The sequence below is a fragment of the Panthera uncia genome (genome assembly GCF_023721935.1).
Source record: "Panthera uncia isolate 11264 chromosome D3 unlocalized genomic scaffold, Puncia_PCG_1.0 HiC_scaffold_8, whole genome shotgun sequence".
Taxonomy (NCBI): Eukaryota; Metazoa; Chordata; class Mammalia; order Carnivora; family Felidae; genus Panthera; species Panthera uncia.
In genome coordinates this window covers 66,209,184-66,234,617 of record NW_026057586.1, presented here as the reverse complement: position 1 = coordinate 66,234,617, position 25,434 = coordinate 66,209,184, and the positions used below count along the sequence as shown (strand labels likewise).

At 51.5% G+C, this 25,434-nt stretch overlaps 1 protein-coding gene across 1 annotated transcript in view; it reads right to left on the bottom strand.

Annotated features, from left to right (window-relative positions):
* The window catches only part of SEZ6L (seizure related 6 homolog like), a 176,784-nt gene that overhangs the window by 33,456 nt on the left and 117,894 nt on the right, over window positions 1-25,434 (bottom strand). Inside the window, exons 6-9 of the mRNA XM_049619574.1 lie at window positions 23,795-23,960; window positions 21,408-21,574; window positions 20,807-21,001; window positions 19,173-19,311 (exon numbers count right to left, since the gene is read on the bottom strand). Of these exons, the coding sequence (XP_049475531.1) occupies window positions 19,173-19,311; window positions 20,807-21,001; window positions 21,408-21,574; window positions 23,795-23,960 (667 nt within the window). The remainder of the gene's footprint in view (window positions 1-19,172; window positions 19,312-20,806; window positions 21,002-21,407; window positions 21,575-23,794; window positions 23,961-25,434) is intronic.

Sequence of the window (25,434 nt, the reverse complement as noted above, 5' to 3'; positions counted from 1 at the left end):
CATCATCACCACCATCATCACCACCATCAACCTCACCACCATCATCACCACCACCATCACCACCATCACCACCATCACCACCATCACCACCATCACCATTACCATTGCCATTATCATCACCACCATCATCATCACCACCAGCATCACCACCATAATCATCATCATCACCACCATCATCACCATCACCACCATCATCATCATCACCATCATTACCACCATCATCATCACCGCCATTGCCATTATCATCACCACCATCATTGTCACCATAATCATGATCATGCTCTCTTTAGATTGCTGTTTACAGCAGATGACTTCCATCAGTGGTTCTCAACTATGGGTAGTTTTGTTCCCCAGGAGGCAGTTAGCAATGTTTAGAGACCTGGTTGTCCCAACTAGGAGCTGTCACTGGGGAGTCAATGACAGGGATACCGCTAAACATCCTACACTGCACAAGACAGCCTTCCACAACACAGAACCATTTGGTTCAAAATGTCAACAGCGCTAAGGCAGAGAAACACTGACTTATGTGAACGCATGCTGTAAACAGTGGGCAACAGACTATTGACTGCAACTTCTATTGTCCTGGGATTCCAGCAGAAGTCCCCTGAGCTAAGAATAAGCAAATAGGTTCCGAGTATTCCTACTTTTGAAAGCACTATTGACTGAAACTGGGTCCTCCGGAAGCAGAGCTGAGCAAAGACGAATGTCTCCTGGAGTCAGGCTGGTCTGGGAGGCCACCCCAGGCAGCACTGGTGAGGTGGTGAGGCGGGAGGAAGCGGAGGAGCTAATATATAGTCATCGACGGGGGAGTTCCACTGTGGGCCCTGGGCTCAGTCCCGCAGGAACAGTCAACAATGGTGTAGAACATACCTCGGGGGAGAGGGAACTGGGAATTCATCTTCCAACCCTGATCCCTCATTGGCTGAGGGTTGCTCTTAAGTGTACCAACCCCCAGCACTTCTGGCCTGCCCATGAGGGGCTTGCAGTAGGAAGCTACGGTAGGTACACTGTGTCAAGTGCTGTAGGACTCAGACAGGGTATCCATGGCACCTGCTACTGCCATCAATGCATCCCTTCCGATCTGCGCCCTTCCCCCTCTCTAGCTTATAGAAGGCGAAGCATTTATTGGGCTGCTAAAGAGGCTTGCAAGAAGGACCTACTCAGCGAGTGTCACTCGGGAGGGGGGACTAGGGGAGGGGAGAAAGTGTTTCATCTTCACCTTAAGCCTGGTGAGGAGGGCTTCAAGGACACTTGGTGGCTTGGCAGGTGCCTTTGGGGCTTGGGGACCAGTGACTGCATTTGATGTTCATCAAGAGGAGAGTAAGGACTCTCAGTCAGACTGGAGCTGCCTGCCTGCCTTGGGGGCAGAGAGAGACAAGAGGGGAAAGGAGGTGTTGGGAGTGAGCTCCCCATCACTAATGAAGTAGGGAGAGGAATCATATTTCCTGGGTCCAGATGTGGACCCTGAAGATAGGAGCCACTGTGGGTCTCCTTAAAAGTGTCCCCCATCCTGAAAGGGGATGGGATCCATCCAAAGGGAAAGCCAAGAGCAGCCAGACTCAAGAGACGTTGCCCCCATCAAGTTCCCCATGACAGAGAAAAAGCCCAGCATTCTGTATCTTCCGTGATGTGACCGTGCTGTCCGATCAGGCTTTTTTGGGAGTAGGAAGCAGTTCCCCCAGGCCCTCCCTACTGCAGAATTCCCAGCCTAAGGAGCCCTGTGGAGGGCGCAGGGAGTTTGAAAATGAATGATGTTTAGGGCTTTATGGTTAGTAGACTGAGCCACACTTGTTATGACCAGAAGACCTGTAAAAACTAAGCTTTCCCCCTAAGAAGTGCAAAAAAAAGAAAAAAAAAAAAAAAAAAAAGAAAACAGACCATGAATGATGGGGCAGTGAAAGAGTAAGGTTACTCTCTGCCTTATCCTTCTGGATCCACCTTCTTCATAGGCTGGTTCCACGGATATGCAAATGCCAGGAATTTCTCCCCCGCCCACCTCAGAAGACAAGCCTGCGTTTCGCTTGCCCGTCCGGCTATATTTAATAAACGGAGGGCATCCAAGGTCCCCACCACTGGACTGTCCTCAGCAACCGAGACAAAAATGCAGAATTAACAGCCAAGAGACTGGCCATGGGGCACAGCAGGGGCCTTCCACCGAGGACTCCAGTGAGACATCGGCCAGATAACAATCCAGGGAGGTGCTGAGAAATCAGGATGTCAGTTTGACTCCAGAACAGACATGGGATGGATAGATGCTGGCAGGCAGGTGGGTTTGAGGGGACTGGAATTGGGTGTAGGCAGGTCCTCTGCAGGGAGGATGCCACAGGGACAGTCCCCGTCTCCTCCAGTCCCTCTCTGGGGCCAAAGGGCCAGGCTCTCGTGGAGTTCCAACCAGGAGACCCCCGCTCCTGTGTCTCCTTCTGCCCCTGTCTTTAATTTTTCTCCATCCCCCTTCAGTTGGACTGTAGGGAAGCACCTCCTTGCCTGGCCCCAGTCTCTCTCCTCGGCAGCCAGATGAATCCTTCTGAAACATAAATCTGGCTCCTTCACTGAACGGATGAATGGAGAAGCAAAACGCAGTGTATCCCTACAATGGAATGCCATCCAGCCATAAGGAGGAATAAAGCATGGACGCATGCTCCATCATGGATGAACCTTAAAGACTTTCTGCAGAGTCAAAGAATCCAGTCTCGAGAGGCCACACAGCGTATGATGCCTTTGATAAGAAATACCCAGAATAGGTAAAGCTGTAGACACAGAAAGCAGCTTGGGGGTCAAGCTGCTGGGAGGAAGGGAGGAAGGGAGGCTGGGAGGAAGGGTTGGGGACAAATGGAGACGGCTGGGTGAACAGGTACACAGTCCGTTTGGGGAGGATGAAAAGTGCTTTAAAATTAGACGCAGGGGTTGGTTGCACGACAGTGTGAAGGTACCCAATGCCACTGAGCTGTAGAAGTTGCCAACACCCCCCATTCTTCTTTGATATGCTGGTTGCCAGAATCAAACCCTGCACCACCCCTGCACTGCCTGATGAGACACTCCAAAGCCAGCCCGTGGCCGTGACCTGCTGGGTTGTAGCTTCCTCTCCTCTCCACCTTGACCCTGCTCCAGGCACATCCTGTAGCCCCTTCCAGGGTCGGAGCAGTCATCTGGGGGCACGCTATCCAGTGCCCCCACTTTTGTCGTCCAGTTCCAGTCTCTACTCAGCCAACAAAACTACCTTTTGGGCTACCTCATGGGCCAGATATCTGAGTAAAGGTCTCCCAAGACCCTCATTTAGCTTTCAAACAACGCTCAAGCACTCAAACAAGAACTCCACACGCTAACACCTAGGACCATCCCTGTTTTAACAGATGAGGAAACTGAGGCTCACGTAAGAGTCAGACCCGGGGCCCTAACCTGGGTCTGTTGGATGCCAAAGCCCGAGATGTGAACCATATGTTATACGATGTCCCATGAAAGCCACATATACGTGTCTCCAAAAAGTGTGACTAGCTTCAGTCTGGCATCAGGAAATTTGTGAATAGAACATTACAAACAAAATCTGCAGGGTGAGGAAAAGCCCCGTCGCACTGCCCCTGGCATCCTGCTGAGCCCTATGTCCTTATGACATCATTGCTAAAGGTCATTTGATTAGACCCATCATTTCAACTTTTTTTTTCCTACCAAGGTAATATTTCTTCTCTCTAACTCCTTGTTTTAAAAGACCATCTCCTAAGCATTTTGCATTTCTTGATAACAATGAAATCTGCTTCATTTTGTTGCCATTATTGATGGTGTATAATCGGGTATGTAATAAACCAGCATTAAACTGACTAGTCTGGGAGGCTTCATTTTGGTAGATAGGAGATTTCTGTTAAGGTTTTTTTGGGGGGGCATATTTAAAAAGACACTGGGCACCTGGCTGGCTCAGTCGGTGGAGCATGTGTCTCTTGATCTTGGGTCGTGAGTTCAAGCCCCACGTTGGGTGTACAGATTACTTAAAAATAAAATCTTGGGGTACCTCGGTAGGCTCAGTTGGTTAAGTGTCTGACTTCGGTTCAGGTCATGATCTCAGTTCGTGGGTTCAAGTCTCGTGTCAGGCTCTGTGCTAACAGCTCAGAGCCTGGAGCCCGCTTCGGATTCTGTGTCTCCCTCTCTCTCTGCCCCTCCCCCGCTCACACTCTGTCTCTCTGTCTCTCAAAAAAAAAAAAAAAAAAAAAAAAAAAAAGAATAAATGTCAAAAAAATGAAAAAAAGGAATCTTTAAGAAAGAGTCTGGGGAGGACGCATAAGAAATCAATTACCGTGATTGCCTCTGGGGACAGGCTCAGAGGAGGGGGTTGTTTGCTGTTTCCACAGTAGACTCTTGTACTTCTGGATGTTGAATCATGTGGCTGTATTACCTCTTCAGAAAGGATAAAAACAGCTCAAGGGACCCCCATTATTGCTTTCATTAGGGTCTAGAGAGCCAGAGAGGTTTCGGTGAGGAATACGAGTTTGGTTCTGACACAGATTGGCAAACCTTTCTCTGGAGCGGTAATTCTCTCGGCCAGCAGAGGGCGGTGTGCGCCTAAGCATGGTGGAGATTCCCATTCCCCTGCAGCAGGTGCCCATTCTTGCCTCAGCCAATCAGGGGCCCGGATGTGGGGGGAAGGTGGTAGGTGAGCTTTATAACTGTTGAGCTGCCGCCATTAATATTCCACAGAGGTTGTAGAAAGCAATGATGAGCAAGCCACCTTGCTTTCCTTTATTCCTTTTTAAACAAACGGCTGACCCTCGCTTAGAAATCTTTTTTTTTTTTTTTTTTTTTTTAAAGATTTTAAAAGGCTTTCCCCGGTGGCGTTCGCAGGATGATTTGAGCTAGACAAACGTAGTTGAAAATGTCTAATGGTTATGTATTTATTTAAATGTGGATTTGAAAAAAATATATATAAATATACGGTCTGTGCATCAAACTTCTAATTTCATGGACATTATTTTGCTTAGGGTAAGCCAAGTGAAAAAGCAAGCCAATTTATATGCAGTTTAAGGTGGGGCGGGGGGAGATAAGAGGTAGCTGGTTAATAGAACGGGTCTGTGGAAGAAGCGACATAAAACGCACACAAGAATGTCCAGTTTTTCAGCCTTCCTGGACTCCCAGGGGGTCCACGGTCGGGCCCACAGCTCACTTCTGCTGTCTCAAACATCTTTGTACACCAGACCCTTTGATGCTCCTAGACCTGCCTTAGCCCATGCTGGTCCCTTTATTTGGAAGGCCTCCCCTCACCTCTCTGCTCGACAACATCTAATTCCTCAACATCCCTCTGTGCTCCCGACCCCATCCTGCACTGACAGTGATATGATAACCAGTCAAGGTTTCCATAAGGCTCCTGATGCCCAGAGCTCTTCCGAGCACTTCATACATGTTATCCTCGGACGAACCCTGGAAGACCTACTATCCTCACCCATATCACAGAGGGGGCAAACTGAGGCACCCGGTGGTGAAGAAGCGCAAGGAGGCTCAAAGAGCTGGTCGTATAGGGCAGCCAGCCTCCAAATCTGTGTGGTTGGAAGGCAGAACCTCTCTCATCTCCCACACCGGGCTGGCTAAGCTTCCCTGAACAGTACCCACCTCTCCCCAGTGTCCCTGGGGCCCAGCACAGGGCTTGGCACAGGTGAGACAAATGTCGTTTACATGAATTATGGTGAATTTTCCTCCATTTTCCAGATGGGCAAACTGAGGCTTAGAGGGTTTGCATGACTTTAAGAAAACACTATACTGCAATTGAGGCAGGACCTCTGTGGACCAGTAGAGATGGTGAGGAAATAAAGTATAGGATTTAAATAAGGGAGAAAAAAGAGGGACCCAACGCCCATAAATGCAGTTTTAGGCGTGTTCGAATTTCTCTTAAAAGACCTCTCCAGAGTTCTCTTGTGTCTGTTTCTCATGGGATCCCCTCCACCACAGAGCGATGTCATGAATCCCATTTTATAGAGGAGGAAACCGAGTCCAGGAAGGCCCAGGTCCCAAGGCCTCCGTGTGCCACACGGCCACCGTTAAACACCCACCGTGGAATTGCTGAAGGCCCCTTTGGCCCAGTGCTCATTCGGTTTCAATTAAATTTGATAAAATGGCAGACGGGACAAGAAACCATGTCAGCTCCAGGGAGGACACGGAAAACCAATCTTTCTGGCCCCCTAAAAGGACACCGGAGTGCATGAAAATGAGTGGTTTTCTAATTTCCTTGTTTGTGCTTCCTTTCCTTATTCCCTCTCTCCCCGAGACATTCACCAGGTGCTTGTCAATGTCAGGCTCAGGAACCAGCCCTCTGCTGCTGGGTCTCAGTCCCGGCTGCACGTGAAAAGCTCTGCGGAGATTTAAACACTCTCGATGATGCTTAGGCTGCACCCCAGACCAATGAGACCCTCAACATGTCAAGGGGTGGGCCCCCGGATCAGTGTCCCTTCCAAACTCCCCAAGAGGCTGTACCAGGACCCAAAGGCGCTACTCTGCGTGTGGTTTCAGAGGGGATGACACCCAGTCTCTGTTCTCCACTGCCTTTCCTCCTTTCTCTGGTTTCTGCCCCCGTCCCCCTCTCCACCAATTCCCCTCTCATACCCAAAGAGAACGGGAAGAAAGAGACTCCTGGGTTACACATGCCTGTCCTCTGGGACCACCCATGGGCCGAGCTGCTTCTGATTTCCACATCCCTGGACTGAGCCACCTCAGAATGCCGCGGGCAGAGCTTGGTCAAGGTCAATGTCAAGACATTTCACAGCCAGCATTGTGGACCGGGGAAAAACCCAGCAGCTCCTGGCTTGGTTTGTCTATGAAAAAGTCAGTCCTCAACCATCCTGTGAGTTTGCTCTGTCTTGAGAGGCAGTGGTAAGAGAATCCTAGAGGTGCTGATTTCTAGCTGGGTGACCCTGAGAGAGTGGCATAACCTCTCTGAGCCTCAGTGTCCTCACCTGTAAAATAGGAATAATATTGTGGGTGGCTGTAAAGAAGGTAGTTAGGGCCAGGAATTCAATTAAAAGGGCATCTTTTGTCTTAAAAAATATTTATGATGAGTGACATAGCCTGTAAAGGCAGGAGGGGAGTGTGGTAAGGGGGTGTGGCAACAAAACCCGGTGTCATGAGATTGCACAGGGGGCCACCCCCTTGGCCACTTCTCTGCTCTGGGACTATGGACAAGTCTCTTGCCCAGCCCAGGCCTCAGTTTCCCCAGATGACAATCCCCAAATCCATGAACCATAAAACAATGAATTAGCAATGGCCATGATTTCCTCGGGCTTCAGGCTTTCCTCCTATTCAGAGGGTCGGACCCCACATTTTCCCCACTTCCTGACTCAGCGGCAGTGAAGGCATCACCGTGGGAATACCAGGATTCAGACATAGGTTGGTGAAGCCTGGGTTTCTGGGACCCAAGAGTGACCACGCACAGACCTGTGGCCTTTCCATCACTTCCCTGTGTGGAGATGCCCACACTTCTTCCTCTTTCTGGGGAGGAGCTTCTCCAAATTCATAAAATTCAGGGGCTCTCAGGCCTCTTTCATTAGGACCTCTAAGTCAGGGTGCAAAAGCTGACCTTGAGAGAGCATAATTGAGGGCAGATTGGGATTTGTGTGTGGGGGGGGGTGGCAATGTGTATACGTGTGTGTGTGTGTGTGTGTGTACAGGGTGTGTGTATATGGGGTATATGTGTGTGTGTGTGTGTGTGAGAGAGAGAGAGAGAGAGAGATGTGTATACGTGTAAGGTGGCCATCTGCACACACGTGCGCACACACACGCGCAGGAGGGGGCCCTGGGCTCTGCATGGCTGGAGGAAGATGTTTCAGAGCTGTCCTCAGCAGGAGCTGACAGCTGCGGGATGTGTCCCTGTCATTCCGAATCCCCATCCTGACACACACATTGAAGGCATCACTTGTAAAGCCTTGGTGTGGTTCATCTGAGCTGCCGAAACACTGCCTGTAAGCCCAGTGCCGGGTTGGCAGCGTGGGCTCTGCCCCGGGAAGTGTCCCCCAGGAAGAAATGACCCGTTCAGAACCTCGAGGGCTCACCCTGAGCTCTCCCGGGAGGCACCAGGCGGGCGCCCCAGGGCTTCCCCAGGTCATGGCCGTCAGAGGAGCACAGACAGGGCCTCTGGCCAGCACGCACTGCCTGGACCGCAGCCCTGCCCAGCCGCTGGCCTGCCCAGAACTCTCAAGGGAGTCTGGCTGCCGTCAGGATCACGTCGGTGCCACTGCGCAGAGCAGGGCTGGGAGGCGGTGCGGGCCATGAGCTCAGTGTCACACGGCCAGGTCCAAACCCCGGCACCCCTACGTCCAGCTGGTGAGCCACCGGGCCCCTCTGAGCATCTGTGTCTCCATCTGTGACATGGGGGACGTCATCGTGTGGACTCCTTGGTTGCTCTGAGGATTAGGTAAATTGACAGAGGTACTGGGCACGCAGAGAGTCTGGCTCGCGGTCAGGGCTTGATCCGGGGGGAGTCTGATGCGATGCCAGCCACATGGCGGGCCCTCAGGAAACACCCCTGAATAATAAGTGAGTGAGGCCACTGCATGTCAGGGATTCATGAAACAAGCAGCCGCGTCTCCCTAGGATGTCAAATCTAATTGCATCCGAAGGGCTCGAGCTCCAAGGTGTGCACTAGCCAGGTGACGTCCCAGCTCAAGGCAGGCGGCGGGTCCCTTCCCACAGCTGCTCTTGCTTGATCACCAAGGCTGGGAAGAGCGTGGAGGGGCTGAGGAGCAGGAAAGGGGCAAGTGCCGGCAGAAGATTTACCCCGGAGCTCGTGCTGTCCTGTTACCACTGGCCACGACAGCCCCTTGCACGTTGCAGGAGGGGGAGTAATCCGTCAGGTGGATGCCTGGGTAGCACTTCTGCAAGAACCCTCCTGATTCTTAGCTGTCATGCCAAATGCCAAGCTCGGGGGCAATCAACCCTTGTGAGTGCGTGCGTGCGTGCGTGCGTGTGCGTGTGTAAAATGGAGCTCAGTGTGTGCACATGCCAGAGAAGGAATTAACAACAGCATCATCATCACAGCTCACAGCTGCCAATTAAATTACTGAGTGTAGGTAACGTACCAGGTCCTTGCCTAATGCTTCATTCTCTCAGACTCTACGAAGCGGGCACCATTATTCTCCTCATTCTAAAGAGAGGAAATTGACATTCCGGAAAGTGAAGTGACTCATCCAAGGTCACACAGCCCATAGGTGGACGAGCTGGGAGCTGAACCCGAGACTTGCCAGCACAAGCCAAGGCCTTTTGCTCTCTCCCGCATGTTGGAGGCATTGTATGGAGAGGGAAACGTTCCCCAGGCCTTCGAAATTCCAGGGACCAAGTGCTAAGCACAAATCTCGTCTCCTTCACTTCCTAGCTGTGGGATGGTAGGCAAGTTCTTCACCTCTCTGAGCCTCGGATTCCTTTGGTAAAGTGGGGAACCGGGAGACCCGGCTTCTGACCCTCACTCTTCCCTGGCTGAGGTAGCTTGAGCGCAAACATGATTTCAAAGCTCTGCCCCTCTCTGCGTCCGTGATCCTTGCAGGGAGGCTTTGAAGCACCTGCCATCAGGAGGAGTCTGGGTCTCCACCCTTTGAATGTGGGCCGGCCCTGCTCTGTGGCTTGTTACGGGACACGGAAGATGATGCCGCTGTGCCAATTTCTAGTGTAGGCTCAAGAGGCCTTGGATGCTTCTTCTCATCGTCCTGGAACCCTGGCGAGTCACGATGGGAAGAAGCTCGAGCTAGCTGTTGGAGGAGGAGAGACAGGCGGGGCAGAAGAGCCATCCTGGGCCGGGCCCCCCCAGACGGTTTGAGGGCCCCCCCCCCCCCCCCCCCTAAAAAAGACCAGTCACAATCTGCAGAGCTACCTACCCAACACATAGCTGCCCAGAGGGGCACATGTGAGCTGGCGGAGACCAGAAGAACTGCCTTGCTGACTGGCAGACTCAAAAGAAATGATACAAGCTTTCTGTTTTATGCTGCTGAGTTTGGGCTCATTTGTTATGCAGCAGGAGCTGACTGACAGAGTCATCTTGAGACAGTCTCTTCCCGTCTCTGGGCCCCCAGTTTCCTCATCCACAACAGGATGGGATTTGGGCTCCCTGAATTTTGCCGTGATTTCTTGGATTCCTTACAACTTTCGGCTCTGGGGAAATCCCATCTCCCTCCACTAATGGATTGGAAGGTTTTTATTTCTACTGTGGCCATTTCTTCCATGATTTCCGCTGGAAATCTGTGCTCCTGGCATCAATGCTGCCCTTGACTGTTGGCTCTTCCTTGTTGCCTGGACCTCAAACTGAATTCTTACAGCCCAAAGCAGCTATATCCCTGTTTAAAGAACTGTAGTGCCTCTGGACAAGGTACTTAATTTTTAGGGTCTGGAATTAACTTAGCACAGAACAGGTTGGCAGTAGCTGAAGAGAAATATTCCACGGCTATCAATCATATGGTTACTGGGCTTTGTTATTAGGTCCTTTTATTTCCTGGTTAGAGAGCTGTGTTGAGGCCCCATAAACAGGGAGGGATTTGGGGTTGGGCTCCAGAGCAGAGTCAGAGAAGGCAAGCCGGAGCCTGGCTGAAATTGTTTCCTTCCATATGTATGTGTACATTTGCAAAAGATGCCACGAAACAGAGGGGGGCGGGGAGGGGAGACATCTCTCTGAGCCTGAATTTCTTCCTCTGTAAGATGGGGTCAGGGAATTCTCCCTTGCGGAGCACCTCACGACTACTTATGGTGTGGTTATAACATTGGCCTTGGCCCAGGAGGCCTGAGTTCGAGTCCTAACTCGGCCCCTCCCCAGCTGTGTCCTCAAGTGACTTCATCTCTCTCAGCCTCAGTTTCCCTATCTGTAAAAGGGGAGTGCCACTGTGACATCACATAGGTGTCCTGGTAAGGCTTACATGATGTAGTTTGGGGAAAGCACTCAGCGACTGGCAGACAGCAAGTGCTCAATGAATGTAAGACATCCTTTATGATGGTGTCGTCATCAATGAAATAAGGCATGTCAAGTATTTAGCATAAAATCTGGCACATAGTAAGCGGTGAAAATGATGTCAGCTGTGGTTATTTGCTTACTCTATGTGAGAAACTTTACTAAGAATACACATGTTATTTAATTAACTCACACACTTACCACTTCTCTCTTTTATTCAACAGATATTTATTGAGCGTTTGCTTTGTGCCAGGCACTGGGGATAAAGTGAACAAAGTATCCCATTGTGAGGCCTGCCCGAGGCCACTGAGCTACTGGGGTGGCAGGGCCAGGATTTAAATGTAGCTCTTTTTATTTTTATTTTTTTTTTAGAGAGTGAGAGAGAGAGAGATGTGCAAATGGGGGAGAGGGGCAGAGGGAGAAAGAGAGAATCTTAAGCTGTCTCCACGTTCAGCACGGAGCCTGACTCAGGGCTTGATCCCATGACCCTGGGTTCATGAACCTGAACCGAAATCAAGAGTCGGCCATTCAACCCACTGAGCCACCCAGGCGCCCCTAAACGTAGCTCTTTTTGACTCTAGAAGCTTTTGCGTCTCCCTATCATGTGGCGTTTTCAAGATTGTGACCTCTGTGCTCAGCATCTACAGCTTAGGCTGTTTTTCTGGTCCTAACTCTGACTTGCTGTGTGATGCTAGGCAAATTACTTCCTGTCTCTGGGCCCCTCCCAGCTCTTCTATTCTATGATGCCTTCACCAATAATTCCTTAGTTTTTTAGTTCTCCTTTCTATGCTTTACGGAGAGGGGGAGGGAGAGGGAGAGAGAGAGAGACACAGAGAGAGAGAGACTGATTTCAGAAATCCTTAATGTTTTAAAGGGCTCGTGTTCCGTTGTGTTTTAGGTAAGCTGATGGAGCTGAGAGGTACATGATGGGTTTGGGAATAGGCATTTGGGGTATGAAGGGGGTTTAGCCTGGGGGTTCCTGACTCGTTTTAAGATAATAACACACCCTCCTTCCCGTCTCTAACACCAATAATGCAAGACGGATGGTTCTAATTAATGCTGCAATTCGGGGCGTCCGTTTGCTGTCTAACGGTCCCTGCTTTCACTGCTTGAGCCCCCCATGCTCACAAGGACCCCTCCTGGGGTGCCCGTCCCCCATTCCAGCTTGGCCAATTGACACTCTTCAGGATCCTGCTTGCATCTCACTCTTTCTGCACAGAGCTCACACAGCGTCCTGCTAACCTCCCCGCCCTCACCCCTCCGGCCACGGCCCTTAGCCTGCGTGTCACCAGGTTGTCTATTTATGGCACTCCTTCCCTTCCTGAGCTTTGGAGATTCTGGAGACCTGGGAGCCTCCCCGGAGCATCGCAGAGACATACGGTTGGTCCCCCCAAACCTTGTTCAAGCCCATAAACGCGGAGGCTACGGTGTGTGTGTGTGTGTGCGAACGTCGGCTCAGTCCTTTGTTGGCCGTGTGACCTGAGAAAGCCACTTAACAGGCTCTCTGTCATTTGCAAATCCGGGACATGGTGACAATAATATCTTCTAAGGAGTCCTGGTAATCATAGTGTCTGTTGATGAAGTGCCAGCTACGTGCCAGACCCCACGCGACACGCTGTGCATACATTATCTCTAATGTAGGTAATTTCCCCTCTGTAATTATCTCTCCCCACCATGGCTCTAATTTATGCAATTATTATCTCTGCATAATAACGCGCATGCTCTCTATCGCTCAGGGGTGTGAAGCATGCAGTTCGGGTTCGGGCACATAGTAGGTCCTTCAGAGACGGTGACTCGTCATCTCCCAACGCCCGCGGCATCCACAGACCCGCCCAGTGGGTGACAGGGAACAACGCCCCCTCTCGCCTGCCTCGCGCGGTTTACGTCCTCGTGACTCAGCAGACGTTGCCCAGCACCTACTACGGGCCACCTACCCCGCTCAGTCAACAGTGCAAACGCCCTCCCCCTCACCGAGGCGATAAATAACAATTTCCAACGCTTAGGCGGCGTGAGGGGCCCTGAGGACAGAATTATTTTTACTATCAAACCCAAATTGGTTTACTAAAACTGTCAGCGGAAACCAAGCAAGATAAATTAAACCCAGCAGCTCTCGGGCCTCGCGTAACCCTCGCGGGTGAGATGCTATTTTCACTCCCTCTGTGGGAGGAAGGAGGCGCCAGGCCCAGATGCCACACTGCCAGACGCGCGCCAGAGTCCGCGGGGAGAGCCCGAGGCTGCTGACCGGAGGACTCTGCTCCCCTCTGCAACGGTTAATCCCGGCTCCGGCTGAAACCCTTCCCCGGCTGCCCAGTCGGGGCGAGCGCAGACTCCCTAAAGCGGCCTTCAAGGCTCTGCCTGATTCCACTGCCGCCCCTCCTGCGTCACTGAGCTCCAGATACACAGGGCTTCCTCCGGCTCCTGTCAAGTGCGGGTGCGGGGGAGGCCCCCAGACTCTGGAGACACGGCAAGCGGAGTGCATTCCACTCAGGTCCCCGCTGTGTGGCCACGGTCGCCCTTCCCCTGTCCGAACCTCAGCGTACCCATCTGTCAAATGGAGGCGATGATGGAACCCGGTGCACGTGCTTGCTTTGAAGGTGCCTGCGATGCGACAGCCCTGGATGCACGCAGCGTCCAGCGTCTGTTCGATATTCGAGCCCCGAAAAGGAAGAGAGGCGTGCTCTCCTGCTTCTGGACCTTAGCGCATGCTGTTCCTTTGGTCTCAGACACCGTTCCCCACCCCCATCTTTGCCCATCTTGGCGAGGGTGTCCCTGAGTCGGTCCTACTGACGCTTTGGGTCCACTACTTCCTTGTGGTGGGGTCTGTCCCGTGCACCGCGGGGTGTCGGGCAGTATCCGTGACCCCTCCCCACCGGACGCCAGCAGCACCCCTCCCCCCACGCGAACGGCACGGCCAGAACCGCTTCCAGACTTCGCTGTTTCCCGAGAGAGAGATGCTGCTTTCTCTGGACAGCCTTTTCCTCCCACCGTGGACCAGGCTCACCCTCCCGACCCCGGGCCTCGGGGGCCCCTGGAGTTTTCTCCTGTCTGTGCCGTGTCAGCTCACGGTGTGGGCTCCTCCGGGGCAGGGCTGCCCCGTTCTCGCTCTCTGCCGGGGCCGAGCCTCAATGCCCCGTTCACAGCGGGCCTTCACGTCCATGAAACCGGATCGGATTGATTTTGATGGTACCTCAAATCCTAAGGCTCTGGGACCATGTTGGCCATGTGCTCTGTGGGGGCACGGAGGCCGCCCTGTGGTCTCACCATCACCCTCACCTCTGCATCGGATTACCCAGAAGGACGGTATGGCCTCCCCGCCCCCCACCCCCACCTGGCTCGGGCCTCAAACTCTACCGATGGAACTGGCCATCACTGGGTTGGGGTCCTCACTCTAGATTCTGCTTCAAAGTCTCTAATGGCAAATCCTTTGACACTCTAACTCTATATAACCTTCTTTTGGGGGTCTTACCCTTACTGTTATTTTACACGATAATTTTCCAAAGTTTATTTATTCTTTTTTTTTTTTTTGAGAGAGAGAGAGAGAGAGACAGTGACAGCACCCAGTAGGGGAGGGGCAGACAGAGGGAGAGGGAGAGAATCCCAAGCAGGCTCTCTGCCTTGTCAGCACAGAGCCCGACGCGGGGTTCCAACTCATGACACCGGAGATCGTGACCTGAGCTGAAACCAAGAGTCGGATGCTTATGTGATCATTTTTAGCCAAACTTTTATTTCTTAGCATTGCCGGTCACGTAATAAATATGGGTTTCTTGACAAAGGGAGGCCATATCTCTATGGTCTTCCCATATTGTTCTGAACTTTCCTCCCTTCTTGTACATAAGAGGCAGTTGGACATGAATTTGGGGCTAAAAGTCTGGCTCTGAAACTTCATAGCTGGATGACCATGGGAAGTTGTCTTTATTCCATTGACTCTTATTTATTAAGCACCTACTATGGGGCCAGGCATTGATCTACATACTGGGGTTACAGCAGGGAATCAAACAGAAACAAAAAATCCCTCTATTCCCACGGATGTGACATTCTAGATGGAGGGGATGAAACACTTCAACAAATATGACAATGTGTGGTGCGTTGGTGGCTCTAAGTGCCACCCACGTAGAAAAGTGAAGCAAGGTAAGAGTGTCAATAATGACAGAGATGATCAAGGTGTTCGGGGACATCTCAGAGGAGGTGATTTGTGAACAGAGGCCTATAAGAAGCTAGGGCGTGAGCTATGCAGGCTATTCAGGGCAGAGCATCCTGGGGAGGGTATGGGGGAGAAGAGATAGTGCAAAGGCCCTGGGGTAAGTTCGCAGAACAAGGAAGCCAGTGTGGCCAAATGAAGAAATGAAGCAGGAGACGTGGCCAGGGCTAGATCACATGGGATGTTTTGTAAGGACTTGGCTTTTATTCTAGATAAAATGTAAAGCTACTGTAGACTTTTGAGCAGAGTGTGATGGGACCTGGCTTAGGTTTGAACAGGATCACTCAAGGTAGTGGGTTATAAATAGCTCCAAAGGGGACAAAAGCGGGAGCAGGGAGACCAGTGAGGATGCCTCTGGAATAATCCTGGCATGAGAACATGGACCATGGTGGTGGGGGGTGTGTGTGTCACAGGTGCTTGAACTCTGGGCATATTCTGATTCTCGAGTAGAATCAGCAGGATGTACTGGGGACTCAGGTACAAGGTGTGAGAGGGAGAGAAGAATCTGGCTCACAGTGCGGCAGCTCGTACTGGCCCACGTGAGTCAATCGTTAAGCATCCGGGCATCTGGCGAGCCTGCTGGCATTGTATTGGTAGCTTGGAACGGCCATGGTGGGAGTCGTTACACGGAGGAAATTGGCAAATGTGTAAGCAGCTTGAAATTGGCCATGGTGGGAGTCCTTACACCCAGGAAACTGGCAAATGCCATAAATCAGGGTGTTTCTCCCCACCCCACTGCCAAGAAAGCCAGACGTTGGACACGCACCCATTCTACTCGTCTAGAAAAATTCCCAGTCCTTTTGATCTTAGCAGCTTATGGCAGAATGGATGATTCCTTCCCGAGATGGGAAGATGGGGTGAAACAGGTTTGGGGAAGGGGAATCAGATCAGGAGTTTAACTTTGGGGTTAAACTCCTTCATTCAGGAGGCCTTTTAGACACCCAACTTGAACAGGTCAGAAAGCAAGGAGTAGGAATTAAACAGAATAGTTGTCTTGCCCCCATAGGATTCCTCTGGGGAGGACACAAATTTACGTCTGTAAAGAAACTCACAAACAGGAAGTGCTCCGTGATGAGAATCACGGCAATGAGAAAGAACCCCTCAAATCTGGATCTGATCAGCAGATACTGTTTTTTTGAAGGGGGGGGGGGGGGGGGGGGGGAAGGGCCACTATTCTACAAAATAGAATTTAAATGATTTTAGGTGGGGATGTACTATATCCCCTTCATCACAGACCCTTCCCCTCCTTATCGTCCCACAGTGACCCCACTCCCCAGTAACAGGAATTATGCGCCTGTCCTGCAGGAGTTTGAATCGTTATTCTCTTGACTCGAGGCAACCCATCGGCTTGCAGAGAAGGAATGTGAGGCCCAGAGAGGCTTGGTGATGGGTCCAGGGTTGCTCAGGATGCCCTGTCAGGGCACGGAGGAGGAAGACGGGGCTCCTCTCTCCCGGCTAACAGTGATATCTGGGGCCACCAGGCTGACCGGAAGACAGAAAGTCTGCCCCCGGCGAGGGGTCCCTTCCTGATGCTAATGCCAGCAGTGGCCTGGCTTTGAGGAACCATTTCTGCTTTAACTGCTCAGGTCCCTGGATCGGCTGCCCTATTGCGTGCTTTGCAGTGGAAACAAAACCCCATTTAGTGTCAGGCTGAAGGTTAATTGAATGTTTGATGCCTAGAGGGAGTGAAAGGAAGGGCTCCCGGTTTCCTGTTTCCTCATTCAGGCCTGTGACACCAAGGGGAGATGTGGGCCACTCTTGGTGACGCAACACTGGCCGTCTTGGGGACACACTGTGAGGAGAAGGCCGCTGAGCCCAGCAGAAGCGGGAAGCACAGACAATTTCTGGGGGTACGGGGCTGGGGGGACCTTCTGCAAGAGAAGCCAGGCTATCAGGAGTTGGATTCTCCTTCTCCTGGCTGAAGACCGAGGTGCTTTGCCAGTAACTTCTGGCGGTGGGGTGTTCCCAAGCCAGGACTACACATTCATATTTATCATGAGGGCAGTAGGGAGCCACAGAAGGCTTCCCACAGGAGACAGCTTTAGAATGGCGTTTTCTATGTGAAGCGTCAGCTAAGAAGACTCCAGGCCTCCCTTGAACTCTTTCCATAACCCCTACCTATTTCATTTTATTTTATGTTTAATGTTTACTTTACAAAAATTTTTTTAGCATTTATTTTTGAGAGACAGAGAGAGGCAGAGCATGAGCAGGGGAGGGGGGAGAGAGAGAGAGAGAGAGATACAGAATCCAAAGCAGGCTCTAGGCTCTGAGCTATTTGTTAGCACAGAGCCTGACACGGGGCTCGAACTCACAGACTGCAAGATCATGACCTGGGCCGAAGTTGGACGCTCAACCGACTGAGCCACCCAGGTGCCCCAATGTTTACTTTTTTTTAATTATGAGAGACAGAGGCCTCAAACGGGGGAAGGGCAGAGAAAGACGGAGAGAAAGAATCCCAAGCAGGCTCCCAGCGCAGAGCTCGACGTGGGGCTCGAACTCACAAACCGTGAGATCATGACCTGAGCCGAAATCAAGAGACAGACGCTCAACCGACTGAGCCACCCGGGCGCCCCTCCACAACCAACCCCTTCCCAATATCCACAGCTCGCACATGGCAGGCGTGCATGTATGTCCCCACCCCCACCCAGAGTTAATAGAGACAATCCAACCTGCTCTTCTCCAATATAAACTTGACTGCCCAAGGGGCAACGGTCAGACCCTTTCTGGAGCCTACAACGGGGCCTGGCTCACGGCAGACCCTCGAGAACGAGGTGTTGCGTGAATGAGCACTTTACAGCAGACTCTGGAAGCCAGGGAGGTGGGAACAGGAGTGAGAGACCGCAAGGATGGGCGAGGGATGTTCACACGCTGCCTCCGGCAGCCGCGGGACACGGATGTTCCAAGGCCCTCGTAACAGACGAGAAGCGCCAGAGCCAGGGAGAAGCCCGAAGTCAAACCGCGGGGGAGCGAAGGGGATGGGATTCTGACCCAGGTTGGCCTGGCCCGAAGTCCACAAGGGGCACCTGTGCGAGGTCTGTGCCTCTTTGATTCAACTGGGATAGAAGGTTCTGGGGCAGCCTCTGAGGGACAGCTTCAAAAGACGGTCACTCATAATTTTGCAAACGACTTCCCCCTTGCCAGCCTCCTCTGCACGGCATGGCAGGCCCTGAGTCATGCTTCCCAGCCGACTGGGTTCTGGCTTCAGGCTTGAGGGGAGCGCTGACCCCCTGAGGCCCAGGCTGCCTCCAGAAAGGCTCTTCAGAGCTTGGCATACCCCGCCCTGCTCTCCACTGTCCAAGCCACGGTGTCTGGGCCTGCCGGGCAGCCCTTTCTTCTGCTTCTCCAAACACCACCATCTGTCTCTGTCTGCTTCTCCCCAGCCCTGGGGAGTTCAGGAGGGGGCAAGTTCTAGATGGAGCCTCTACTAGGCGCCCCCACGGAATACAGCCAACAGCCGCACAGCCAGGTAACTCTCCATTCATTACAGTGTTTCTTCACTCAGCAGTGATCTCCTGAGCACCTCACTATGTGTCAGGCTCGGTGCTAGACCCCAGAACAGAGCTAAATGAGAGCAAGCCCTCACTACGAGGACCTTCCGTTCTAGTTGAGAGAGACAGGTGAAGAAAATGAACTGCTACCATAGGCAGAGTACCTGTTAAACCTCCCCCCTCCTCCTGACTACGCAGGCAGTTCACAGGCTTTTTCTCGCCACAGGGCCTTTGCATGTTCTGTTCCTTTCAGGTACATGTATTCCGGCTCGTCTGTTAGTTCTGAGCTTTAGTATCAGATCAGATCCTCAGGGAAGGCTTTTCTGACCTCCCCCTTCATATCAAATCCCCACCTAGAACATCGCTCACCAAAGTTACGGGATGTGATTATTGGTGCATTGCCCCATTTCATGCCTGCTTCCTTAGTAGACCTGGTGTCTGGAGGCTAGGGAATCTGTGTGTTTACGATGTTGTTTCTCCTGCCACTGGGACCCCAGTTCTTCGCACGGCCCCTGACACATAGTAGCTGCTTCACTAGCGATGGCTGAAAGAACAAAGCAGGGGCAGTTGGTCCCCCATCATAAACACTCACAACTGGATATCTAAGAAGATCCGTTTCTCTTCCCCCACGTGAATCTTCCAGATACAATCTTCACCTTCCACGTACGGCTCTGGCCAGTTCGGGGACAGCACCACCCCGGCCACGGCAGAGAGCTCCCCGCCACACGTAGCTGTAGGGGACAGAGACGGACAGACAAGAGACAGACACGCTTGATTCACAAGGAAGCCAAGATCGTAGCGGTTAAGCTCATGGGCTCTGGAGCCCGACAGTCACGGCTCGCTGTGCACCGTGAACAGGTGCCTGAGCCTCAGGCGGTCTGTGCGCGTGTGCGGGATGATTAAGTTGGGGCCGGCTGCCTGCCTCCTTCTGCTGAGGGTTGGTAGGGTAGGGCTACGGGCCCTATAGCTCTCTCAGGATCAAGGACAGAGCTCCCCGTTCTGGAGAATCCCCAACAGCCCTATTCTTGTGCAGAGTGAGTAGCGGCTAAGGGATGCCTTGTTCCATTCAGGTGGACCTGGGTTCGAATCTCTGCCCCCAACAGACTCCGTGACCAGGCATGCGCCGTTTTGGAGTCTCAGGCCCCTTCCTCTGCACAGCTGCAGCAAGGCCAGCGCTGACTCCGTCGGCTTATCCTGAAGCTTAACTGATTGAGCTCATGGGGGCGAATGCAGCACAGCCCCTGGCGCAAGGCGAGAGCTCAGTAATTCTTAGTCAGTGTTACTGCCGAAGAGCCTGGTTCTGAACTGGAAGGAGAGGTGTGGCCATGCTGGCGCCTGGCTCTTTAAATTCCACTCTGTTTACCGCTTTGGAAAGTTCTCAACGTGGCAGAGGCCAAAGCACCAATAAATTCCGCTCTGTTAAACCAGCACATTTAATACAGGGATCAATCCCTCACCACGACGAAGCTGTGACTTCACACCAACCGCCATCCAGGCAGCGGCTGCCAGGAGCAAGGGCTCTCTTCCTTCCACCACATGCTGCATATGCATCCAGGCTTGAGCTGGCTCCGCGGCCTGGCATGTGGGGAAGGAGGCAGGGCAGAGCCCCGGGAGCTCGTGGAAAGGAGGGTTCGACCCAGCCAACACCGTCCAGAGGGGCTCAGAGCACAGGTCTCTGAGAAAAAAGGAGACCCAAGTGCCATTTCTACCTCTACCAGTTACCCTCAGTCTGTTCTTAGGACCGGTCTGGTTCCTCATGGCTTTGGGTTCCTCAGCTGTAAATGGGGTCAATATTATGTGCCTCACAGGATTGTAGTGAGGGTTAAATGAGAAAATGCAGCCCTTGGCAACTATTATCAATAGCATCATTATTATTAATTGAACTCAGGGCTGCCGTGTGTGGTTGGGTGGGTTGTGCACTGCACAAAAGTACATAGCAAGCGGGTACAGAGGAGCTGAAATCCATGCAGAGATCTTTTCACTGAGGTATGCACTATGGGGTCTGTGCTTGTAGGAAGGGGCACCTTTAAAAATTTATCAAGCTTGGAATTTTCTCAGGGACCAGCAGCAAATTTGACCCAAAGGACGGTGAGCCCCGGAAAGGGTTCTAATGCTAAATTGGTATGTAAATTGGTGACATACTTCTAAACCGGGGCCTTGACCTTTTCATCTGAGGGGGTCCAGGTCCCTGAGGCACCCTGGGAGGAGGACGGTGGGGCCACTCACCTCTGCATAGGGGCTCTGTGTCGTTCCAGTACGGGTCCCGCACATTGATGCACTCGATAATGGCCGGACCCTGCTCCAGAGAGTGGCCGGGATCACAGGTGAACTCCACTATGGTGCCGATGTTATAGGTCGGGTCGGATGTGGTGAAATTCCCATTCTGAATGTAGGGCTCATAACAGTGGCCTTTCTCAAAGGCTGGGGTGGGGATACAAAAGAGGGGCAGCAGCTCAGATGAGGCAGGGGCTCCCCGGAGAGCTGGATCTCAGAAGATGGGTCCCCTCCTGCTGTTTAGACAAGCTCCAAGGAAAATGGGCACCGGACCCCACTTTCCGATTCCAGCTGACCTGCTGACCTGCCTTGGAGCATTCACTTCTCTTTTGGCGACCTCATTATTTTCATCTCTAAAATGGGAATACAAACTTCTGCCCTCTCAACCCTGCAGGCTCTGCCTTTGAAAGTCAAAAGGGCAGTCTGGCCTCTGGGTCACCCTCGGCCTTAGCAGGTCAGATTTCTAGCTCCCAGGACCCAGCCCAGCTCTGCCACACTTCCTCCACTCACACACCATCACCCGGGATGGGGGAGGCCCCCCGGGGACTCTCACCCTCGAACCGGATGTTGAAGGCTGAGGCTGCCCGTGCCTGGTCGGACGTGAACTCAATGCGGATGCTGTTGCCCTCACTTAGCAGACCCTCAAAGGGGACGCTGTCAGTTTGGAGGGAGTCATAGAGAAGAGCTGACTTGTTGATCAAGCCACTGTAGACCATCATCCTGACAGCAGGGGGAAGGACAGGAAGATCACTGACCCACAGCAGCAGTGGGAGGCGTGTGCCTCGCTCCCAGACCCAGATTCCGACTCTGCCCCTGACTTGCCCGGTCGAGCTGCTCTGCCTTAGGGAACCTGCTTCCTTTTCTGTAGGATGCTTATTCTAGACTCACGGGTGGATCCTGAGGTTATAGGAAAAGTGCTGTGTGTGATGTTGTGAACCAGACTAATTAACTGATACCAATTATTATGACTAATTGAGGAGTAGAGATTAATGCACTGAAAGAGCGGTAGTCAGACAACCAGAGTCTCAACTCTGTAACTTCTGAGCCGTGTGACTTTGGACAGGGACGCTTCACAGCTCCGAGCCTCTGTTTCTTCATCTGTAAAACGGGTGCCTACTTCACATTCTGAGCCTACCTCAGAGTGTGGAGATTAAAGGCCTTGTGCATAACATGCTGAGGACAAAGCAGGCACACGGGTCAAATTTATAAGCATTTTATTATAAATCAACTGATTTATAATTCCTGATTCTCACTTCCCAACTCCCCAGCGATTGGGTTGACATAAGTCTCAGCACATCTTGGGCCTCAGTTTCCACAGTTGGGAAGGGAGGGATCGTAACGTCTCTCCCACCTATCTTACAGGTGGGCATTGAGAATATGACAGGATCGAGTGCCCTGAAAAATAAAACGTGTTAGGCAAAATGCTGGCATTCATTTTTGCTGTTATTAAAGTCATTTGACACTCGGCTCCTTGCTAGTCCTGGTATTTTTAAAGAAATTATGCAAAAATAAGGAGGGAAATAGTATACAAATTAGATCAATTTCTTTTATAGAGTCATAAAGAGGCATTTTAAATCTTTTGAGTTTTTTTTTTTTTTTTACTGTGACTCATAAAAAAGGTTTACTTTATGTCGCCCAGACGAATTTCTAATGTTACCAAAATGCATGAATGTCGAAGCGACAATTTGCTCACTTTGCCGCATGTCCACTGTGTTTGGGACGAGGAGGGGGCTGGCTTCCTGCCCCAGATCTCTGAGAATCTGTCAGCGCTGCCAGCTCCAAGGGTGGCTGGCAACGCTGGGGAGTTAGAGTGTCCAGAAGCATCCCTCATGCAGTGATAGGTGGGGGGTGGTGGTGGGTCAGTACCTCAGCTCCCTCGCCTTTCCGAAAGGACCAGGCTCCATACGGTTTTGCAGAGGCCCCCAGCAGATAGAACCCCCATGGCCCCTGCAGAGGCACCTGCTCATTAACACGCACCATGTTGACTCTTTTCCTGTCCTGCCCGCTGCTCTATGCCTCTACCAGTGCTTTCCAAGATTAGCTCCCAAATGAGCTACTTTCCCTAACATCCTTGTCTCCATGTCTGTTTCCAAGGGAACACGACCTAAGACAGCAAGTCTAAGCAGCTCTGGTCCTCGTTCTCTGGAGCATTCAAGAATACTCTAGGGGCGCCTGGGTGGCTCAGTCGGTATAGCGTCTGACTTCGGCTCAGGTCATGATCTCGCGGTTTGTGGGTTTGAGCCCTGTGTCAGGCTCTGTGCTGATGTCTCAGAGCCTGAAGCCTGCTTCGAATTCTGTGTCTCCCCCTCTTTCTGCCCCTCCCATGCTCATGCTCTCTCTCAATAATAAATAAAAACGTTAAAAAAGTTAAAGTAAAAAAGAATATTCTAACATAAAACCATAGAATATTAAAGTTCTAAGATTCTGGATCCTATGCATATCACTTAGAGTCTACAGACATGCTCTTGCTTAGATACTGCCCTGAAACTTCTCCCAAGTTCCTTCACGTGTACAAGCACAGTTTTTCCACGTCAATTTCCTATCCAATCGGAAACCAAGTTTTGCTACTTCTCTCCTGTTCTCCATAGAGCCTAGTATGTGACTGGGCACAGAGCAGGTGCTCAGTGAATACTCCCTCTTTGTTAACTGCAAAAAAGGACATGCAGGAGACAGACTGGGTCAGTGCAGCATGGGGGATCTGGATTCCGTTCCTGCCTCTTCCCCTTCCCTGCTGTATGACCTGGGGCGAGTCCCTTTCCCTCTCCATGCCCAAGTTTCCCAACCTGTGAAAGGAGATTGAAGCCGATGGTGTCTAACATCCTTGCCAGCCTCCCCAGGCTTTCCTTTCTCAACCTCCAGAAGCCATTGCAAGACTCCAGATCCTTAGTCACATTCTGACACTCTGGGAAGGAGTGAGGCTGGGAACCCTCAGAGGCTCACCTGTCCTTCTCATGCAACGACAGTCTTTCAAAATGCAGATGCAGCTTCTGGCCCTCTGGAGCTTTGATTGTCCACACGCAGAGCTGGCTCCCGTTGGCGTTTCCAGGGTAACTTGGGGAGAGGACGCGGCCAATGGTGGCGTTGTGCACAGCCCCTCCGCAAGGGGCTGGGGGCAGAGAATGGGGTGGGTGGTCATGAGAGGAAAGCAGAGAGAGAGAGAGAGAGAGAGAGAGAGAGAGAGATCTCCCCACCCCTAGCCCTTAGCAGGAGGAAATGGGATGGGAAGAGGGACACACTGTAAAAGTCCTCTCCCCTTGGACAAGGTTCATCCAGTTCAATAGGAGACCTCATTTCACGACTGGAACCACCCCCTTGGCGTTCCATGACAGGGACCAACTGTGATTTAAGGGTTCCTCCACGGCACTGGCTGTGCCCTGATTCTTTCTGAGAAGATGGTAACAAGGACACAAACAGGCCATTCACAAAGGAAGAAATATACTTTTAGTATTTAGTAGGCACTAAAAATGCAGCCTCACCCACAATAAAAGAAAGGCAATTCTAGATTATATTCTGTTTCCATCTGCCTGATTGGGCAAGATAAAAAGTGGCCATCGCTCACCGATGGGACAGGTGGTGGGAAATGGGCCCTCTCCCTCATCACTGGTTAGGATGCAAATGATTCTGACCTTTCAGGAGAGCAATTTGGAGAAAAATTCAGAAAGTATGTTCCCAAACTGACCGACTCATTAAAGTTCTGGGAGTTTGTGCTAAAAAGGAGATTGAGAGATTTCCCCCAAGATTTATGAATAAAGGTGTTCACTGCTGAAGTGTTTCTAAGAGCGAAAAATGGGAAACAACACTCATGTCCACTCACAGCCATTTGGGGAAATAAATGCGTCCCATTCACACGTTATTAAAAATCATACCCTTAAAGAATGCTTGAGAATATGGAAAAATGCACTCGAAATTTTCAGTGGGGAAAAAAACAAGTTACAAAATGGTCTTCCATACCTGTTTCAATGAACTATTTGCAAAAATCTATTGAGACCATAAATATAAAAGTGATTTGCTTCTATCTTGACACTTGGATTTCTTGACTTTTTTTTAAACCACAACATATATTACTTTTATCATAAAAATCTAATAAAGAAATATTTAAAAAGTGATTTGTGCACCAGAGGGAGATGCACGAATGCGAGGAAATAGCCTGAGTCTTATTTTTAGGAGATACTTGGGTCTCATTAAGGGTTTGTTGAGTGACTGCATGACTAATAAGGGCTTGCAGCGGGAGAAAAAGGTAGATCACTTTCTGCTGTGCTCTGGATTCTGCGGATTTACAGCGAAGACATTGCCAAGAAGCGCCCCCTCCTTGTTTCAGCACCACGGACAGAGGTGCGTGCGTGGGTGCGTGTGTTTGTCTGTCTGTCTTTCGCCTGTCCTAAAGCGGAGGTTGAAACCCTGCCTGTGCCACTCACCTGCTGTGGATCTAGAGAGTTCTGAACCTTGAGTTCACTATAAAATGGTGATAAGAATTCCAGCCTGCTTCCAGGACTGGGGTGAGAAATCGGTGAACCGATGCATAATACGGGTCTTGGCGCCATGCCTGGCACAGAGTAGGTACTCAAAATATAGCCAGTTCT